The sequence below is a fragment of the Buceros rhinoceros genome, unplaced genomic scaffold, assembly GCF_000710305.1.
Source record: "Buceros rhinoceros silvestris isolate BGI_N320 unplaced genomic scaffold, ASM71030v1 scaffold8795, whole genome shotgun sequence".
Taxonomy (NCBI): Eukaryota; Metazoa; Chordata; class Aves; order Bucerotiformes; family Bucerotidae; genus Buceros; species Buceros rhinoceros.
The window spans coordinates 1-7,282 of record NW_010414545.1 but is presented as its reverse complement, the minus strand read 5'-3'; the positions used below and the strand labels follow the sequence as shown (position 1 = coordinate 7,282).

The 7,282-nt window shown below is 49.9% G+C and overlaps 1 protein-coding gene across 1 annotated transcript in view; it reads right to left on the bottom strand.

Moving 5' to 3' along the window:
- The window catches only part of FKBP5 (FK506 binding protein 5), a 16,312-nt gene extending 14,703 nt beyond the window's left edge, over nt 1–1,609 (bottom strand). Inside the window, exon 1 of the mRNA XM_010137127.1 lies at nt 1,417–1,609. Within this exon, the coding sequence (XP_010135429.1) occupies nt 1,417–1,449 (33 nt within the window). The 5' untranslated portion in view covers nt 1,450–1,609. The remainder of the gene's footprint in view (nt 1–1,416) is intronic.
- Between the last annotated feature and the right edge of the window lie 5,673 nt (nt 1,610–7,282).

The window sequence follows — 7,282 nt, the reverse complement described above, 5'->3', positions numbered from 1 at the left end:
GCTGAGATGGAAGGGATTGCCCTACACGGAGCATAAAAGCAATGGGAAGGTGATGAACGAAACCCCACGCATAACCCAGAGAAGGTGACGACGGGGCCATTTTGCATGTTTTGGGGCGGTTTTGCACAGCTTGATTTCCACATCCTGAAGCAAAGTCCCTTGCAGGAGCCTGTAAACCCCCCAAAACACGCCTGCTCAAGCCCCAAGCCTGATGCCAGGGTCTCGTCTGTACCTGCAGCCACAGGGACCTAGAGCTGCCACCCCCTCCCCAGCCAGGCCCTGCGCAAGGCCAACGTTACTCCTCACTGCTGAAGGAAAGCGTTTGTGGTTCTCAGCTGTTTGCTTTTCATCACTCCCCGGTCGCCAGATGATCTTAAAATTCAGCATTTAATCTGTAATTTAAGAGCTTTAAAATCCAGAGGTTTCAACATTTGGACACAATCTCTCCTTCGAGTGCAACTATTTTAGCGTAAATTAATATGAAATACAGTAACGAGCTTCTAGCTGAGCAAACAAGGGGACTCCTATGCGCGTGCGCAACACGTGCTTCACTGGACCAGCACACCCCGGCCCACGGTGTCACCACGTGCCCGTCCTCAGCCTCCCCGACCCACGGCGTCAGCACGTGCCAGTCCTCAGCCTCCCCGCAGCATCAGCACAATGGGTGTTCCAGTAATCGATGCCTTTGTGCTGTTAAGCCATGCTGGATGCCCAGGAGCAACGAAGCACAGGTTGCCCGGGCAGATCACCCTCCTGCAAGCCCTGACACAACCGGGCACAGCCCCGCTACAGCTCTGTCCTGGGTTTTGGCACTCCCGAACAATCAGACGTTAATTCAGCTGCTTTGGAAAAATACATTCTGTGCCTTTTTTTGTCTGGTTTTGTAAAAGCAGGTATGAGAAAAGCCTTTTTTTTTTTTCTTCTGTTTAAGCTGGTGTCTTCCCCACCTTCAGTCACAAGTGGTGTCTCCAGGGCTCGCTGATGGGGCCTGTTCTCTTCAATATCTTTATCAATGATCTGGACAATGGGATCAAGGGCACCCTCAGTCAGTTTGAAGATACTGTGATTGTTTTTCTACCAGTGATACCAGGGCACCTCGCTGAACTTTACAGAGAAGCAATGGATGCATCTCAGAGCCCTTTCCCCTCTGCACACACCTTTCCAATGACAAAAACTCTGCCCCAGGAAGATGCATGCCTGCACAGAAATCCACACCATAAAACCAAGGCATTTATTTTTACGATCCCCCTCTCTCATGGATGTTGCTATCTTCCAACCCAGAGAAATTAGAGAAAATTCAGAGCGGAGAATGGGACGCAGATGTGTGACCCCAGGCTGAGGACAGACAGGTATCACACCTACTAGGGTTTCACCGAGCACCCGGTCCCGAGCCACGTTTCCTAGAAATCGGCATACCAGGAATTTGCCAGCTCCAAATGGAAACTTCATGTCGCAGATCCCTCGCGGAGACTCACGGGAAGGGAAAGGGAGGGGAACAGAAAGGCTGGGGAGGGTTTTGAGGGGTCTCACCTTGCCACCATGCGATCACTGGAGAAGGTCTGAAGGTCCAGGGAGGGTCTGGGGAGGTGCCCACCTAGAGACACAGTGGAGATTTCACACAAATCGCTAGTAAAAAGAGGAAAAAAACCATTGAAAACAAAGTAATAAAATTTAAAAACCACATATGCTTTATTCTAAAACAGAATTTAAGACGGGAGGACTGGGACGGCGGTTTTAGGCACAGACTGTACTTCACCATGGGCAGAAAGGGGTGAGGACACCATGGACAAACCCTCCTGTGGCAACTCCTCGGCTCCCTGCAGCCACGGGAAGATGCTTTGACTCGCTGTTTCCATAAAGCAGCGTTTAGCATCTTACCGTCAGCTTAAAAAAAATCCACTATTTTCTGTCCAACTTTTTTATTGACCGTTGCTGAAAGTCAGGATGAAAATTAACAGGATGGAAAAACAAGAGCTGACTGCTCTGGGGGTTGTTTTTTAAGACCCACTTAGCACAAAGCGCTTTCACTTCCACGGCACCACAACAGCCGTAAAAGCTCCAGATTGCAACACGGGAGGGACTGTCTGTAAAATGCAGAGGTCAAGCTGAAAAACAACGAATCTAAATGCACGGGGGCAGACCTGGGGTCCAAAATCCCAGTACCATCACCCCAAACCCCAGTGAGCACCACCCCAAACTCTGGCCCCTCGAGCAGCTGGGCTCTCTCCACCGTCCCACCACGGTTTCACTTCCCCCTCAATCAAGAACACGATTTTTTCTAACAAAATACCCACTTACTGAGCAAACTGTCCCCGTGCAGCAGGAGAGGGAAGACCGGAGCAGCGATTTTCCTGGATGAGGGTTTTAAGCCTCCTACAACTCCAGCCTGCAGAGCAGAGACCCAGGGAGATGGCGTGCGTGTCAGTAACAAATTAAAATTGGGATTTCTAAGAAAACCTTCTTTAGCCCAACAAAGCAGCTCCACGTAACCCTCAGCTCCATTCTGACGTGTAAGGACGCACCCAGACGAGTGCCATTTCTCACACTCACACATCACAGCTCCCATTAAAAATTAACTACTTTTTTTTTTTTTTATTTTAAATCCTGGCCACTTTTCCCCCACCTCTTTTAAAAAAACAGGGAAGCCATCAAATCTGAATCCTTGCTCGCTGAACAGGACTCACATGGACTGATTTAGTTCCTAGGGTGCAGGTTGTGCCCGCAGCTCACAGCCCACTGGGCCAGGCACGGCCACCTCCCTTCAGACCAAGAAACGAAACGCAAAGGGAGCTGCCTTAATTGCTCAGCACCCTAACGAACCTCCACGGAACGGAACGAAGCAACTCCCTGATCTCCTTCATCCACCCCCGGCTGCTGCTCCAGGGTTAACTCCTTGTGCCCACAGAGACACCGGTACCCCCCGAGCATCCCACTGGGGAACACCCCGGAGAGGCATGCGGTCACCGATCACCTCCCACGGCCCAGATATGATCCATGAGAAAAGCAGCAGCAAGGGAAGGTTTTTAATCAATTAAGAGAATAACAAAGCGAAAGAAGGGAACTACTGTATGCAGCGAGCTTAAATACAACAGTATGCGTACCGTCACACTCGCTTAATCATTTTGCCCAGCTAATATTTTTAAGCTTCTGAAGTGGTTTTAGTCAAGATCCAAGTTACAACTAATTTTTTTTTTCTTTTTAACTGTGTTGAATAAGAGGCTGCCCTCAAGTTTCAGCCGCAGCCAGAGGAACAAGTGAGCAGGGCGGCTCGCTGCTCTCTGCCAGAATAAAAATTTCAAGAGAAAGCGAGATGGGTTCAGCCTGTCTGCATCCCCCGGAGCAAGGCCAGCGACCTGCCGGAGACTGTCAGAAAGGTAGGGTTTTTCCCCGAGTTACAATATAAACCCATGAAAAATAATCTGGCTCTTCCCCTGGTGATCTAGCACGGCAGCAGCGAGGAAACTCTTGCTCGGTGGTTTTTCCAGGTTGCTTCAGAATAACAAATCACAGGGAAAAGCCCCCCCAGTGCGGGCACCAGAGGCACAACACCCACCGCTTCCATGAGAAACGGAGAAAAAAAAAAAAAACAAAAAGCAATATGATTTTTTCCCCTCTTCCTTTATTCCAAAGGGGAAAGGAAAAGCCATAAACATTTATGGGTTGAAGGTGCCAGGGACGGATGCAGGCAAGGGTCCCCGGCCCCGGTCCCAGCGAGGATTTCAGCTGCTCCCACCTCAAAAGTCACGACAAGCCTCTGTCACAAGCGGCACAGCCCAAAAATACCGGAACAGAACCCAGGGACACAGAGCTGGCAGCAAAGCCTTTGCTCTCCATCAGCAGGGATAGGCACCAGTCCACAGCCATCCCCTCCTGGAGGGGCTGATGATGGAAAAATAATTTTTTTTTAAATATAGTAATAATAGTGTATAAATAGCTGTTCCACACCGGCCCGAGCTTCTCAGGAGCCGGCTGGCAGAGGGGCTGAGCACAGCGCCCGACCGAGCTCAGGAGCCGTTATACACAGACCCTCATGTAACGGCGGGGAATGCAATTTCCTAAAGCTTTCCTAAATTAGGATTATGCAACAAGAGGCGGAAAAAAAATAAAATACAACAATATAGCCAAGCAGGTTACATAAACCATCTTTAGAAAGTGAGAAAGCTCTTGACATCCCACTGCCCACTCCCTGGCACCCTCTGACGGGGGAGGTTTGCCTTGGAAAATGAGCAGGATCCTTCCATCGGGTCTCTCCCCAGGTCCAAACAACCGGGAGAAGGACCCAGCCGGGCTTTTTGGGACGCTGGAGGGAAACGTTCCACCCCCGGTAGGAAAGGTGAGGTTCTGCTCCCCGTGGAAAAAGCTCAGCCCCTCCCAGGGTCTCAAAATTCCATTTTGAGAGACAGCTTGGGGGAAACTAAAACAGACAGACAACAGGAATCAACAAGAAACGCCTTGTTTGCCAATTCTGCTCCGATTTAGCCTTTTCTCCAGAACTAACCCGCCAACTCAACTTGGGTTTATTTAATTTTTTTCTTTTTTTTAATTTCTGAAAGCTCCTTATTGCTTGCAACAGATTTAAGGGTTTCTCCAACAAACTTCCACCCAGGTGATGCCGACCCGCGGTGGAAATGCTGTATTTAAGCACCGATTCCCACGCACGAGGGCTTGGCCGCACCTCAAGAGCCCCAGTACCAAATCCTGGGGTGGGGGGATCCCCACTCGGCATCTGGCATCACCGCCCCCCCCAACACAACCCAGTTTTGAAGCCACATGTGCCTTGAATGGTCTATAAATCCCAAATTATATTGGGCAAACAGCAATTCCCGGTGTGTTGTGAAACCCCAGCCTGTTCCCGCGCCAAACTGGGACTTATTGGAATGGACGAGGACACACCATGAGCGGCCAAAGTGATGGAGGGGGGGCCAGGACCACCATCGTTGGGGGATGCTGCACCTTTGGGGGTGATGCTGCACCGCTGCTGGGTCACCCTCGTCCCCGCCAGCCCAGGAAGTGGAAACGTGCACGTGAACACGCGTGTGCACACACATGTGCATCACTCGGGGATGAGGAGGGAGCCCGCATCGCACTGGGGCTCCTCGCCACGACGGGGGTCACGTCTGGAGAGGACGATATTTGCTCCTAGAGTTCATTTTATTGAATTATGTGATTAAATTTAACAGAAATCAAAAAGTGCATGAAGCGGGCATATGTGTCATGAGACTAATTTTCTAATTAATTCTAATATTTATGAAGACAGGACATCACAGGCAGACGATGATTTAATTACAGTCCCTCATCGCCCCCCTCTCCACTGCTGACAGTTATTTGACCATTTTCCTAATTTTCCAAAACGCTCAAACTCTGAATTCCATATTTTGACCCTAAGTGCTGATAACGGAAAAAGCCCCATGACAAACACGTTACGTGAGCGACTTGTACGTTAGAACGCTCGTGGCCATTTCTTTACGCCCACGAACACACAGCATTAAAATAAAAACACCCCTTGCTCAGCAATGTTTTATTTCCCTGCGACAGGCACGAGATCAGCACAAACTCCGCAGCTCCCTCAAGAGGCTGGAACAACTTCATATAAATATATATAACCGAGGGCGAATACAAAATAAAATAGTAAATAGTAAAAAAGCAGAAACAACTGACAACAAATTATTCTCCAAATCCTCTATAGAATATTTTCCATCCAAGGGAGCCCAGGGAGCTGCAGCCAGACAGAGGGTGCTGAGCGCCTCGACCCTTACAGTGACCCTCCTTCTTCTACAAGCTGCTAATTAAAACACACCTAATTACACGGCAGTGACGGATGCAGTTTGCTTTTTACTCAGGAATTGTCCTTATTTTCTGTCCCAGTGGGGAGATGCTCTGACAATGCCGAGAAAGACCTCAACAGAATTCAAGCGCGTGCTGGGCAAACAGAGCCCTGGTAAAGCTGCGATTATTTGCTGGTATTCTTTAAAAAAAGAATTTTAAAAATACTTGCCCAAGCCACCATCCCGACAGACACCTCTGCTCCGGGCAGGATGGGTATCCAAGCCCAAAACCACACAAGAGGCCACACGCCATCATCCCTTCCAGCAATAACTTCTCCACCAATTCCCCAGAAATCTGCTTTTTTTTTTTTATCTCCACACCATCTCACTTTTCCTCCAGCACAAGCCACACCTGCTCTATCACCCCAAACCCCCTCCAAGATTTCCCCGGACACCTCTTCTTTCACCAGTATCCCATCACGTCTGGCCTTCATGATGACCCAGGTCCACTGCACCCTCGCCTTCCTCCTCCTGTATCCCACAGGGTGCTGTCACCACCCACCACACCGTGGGGTCGAGGACCAGCACCTCTCTGAGGACCCCAGCACCCCCAACAAGGGCCCACAGCACCTTCTCCTTGGGCTGCAAAACTGAGCCCCACTGGACAGTTCCTGCCCAGCCCCACACTCCCAGTTAACCCCTTGCCAGCAGCAGCCATCGTCCCCTCCACTGTTGGCGGTGTTTCTGTCCCATCCCCGCCCCCCCCTAGCAGTTTTGTCCCATCTCTAAGGTACCAGGTTGGACATAAACTCTGAGCATCTCCAAGTCGTAGCATCACCACCTGATCCAAACCCCTCACACTGCTGAGAAAACAGTCTGTAAAAGCCAGGTATCAGCTCTGCTGGATGGGCTTCACGATGTTCTTCCCCCCAGCCCTTTGTGGGGCAGGGAAGGATGCAGGAGGGATGCAGGAAGGAGGCAGGAGGGATGCAGCTTCCCCGTGTTTTAAAAGAAGGAGCAATTTGTGCTTTCAACTTCTCTTTTTTAATTTGTAACCCAAATTTCTAGGCTGGATTTGATGCCCCAGTGGTGTCCCAAACCCACCTCAACAGTTTAATAGCTCATTATGGAGAGACACCAGGTAAACTCCGCCATTAAAACCCTAATGTATCAGCTCCTCGTTGGATTTTTTATTAATTTTTGAGGGGTTTTTTCCACCAGCAGCAGCACCATCCCATTTGGTCGGCACAGAGAGGACAGAAACCACAGTGCTGGGTACACATTGGTGACGGCCGTAAGCCCCACAAGCCCTTACATCTCATCACGTCAAATACCATTTCCTGATGAAAGCAAGTTCGCTTGAACGTCCATTTTAAAAAGAAGCTTTTTAAGACATTCTGTGCCCAGAGAACAGGGGGAAATAGCAGATGATTGAAAAAGTATTCTCATCTACCTTGTGCAGCCGCTTACCCCTGCTGCCAGCCGGACGACACGGCCAGGCACACAGCCCGGGGGGT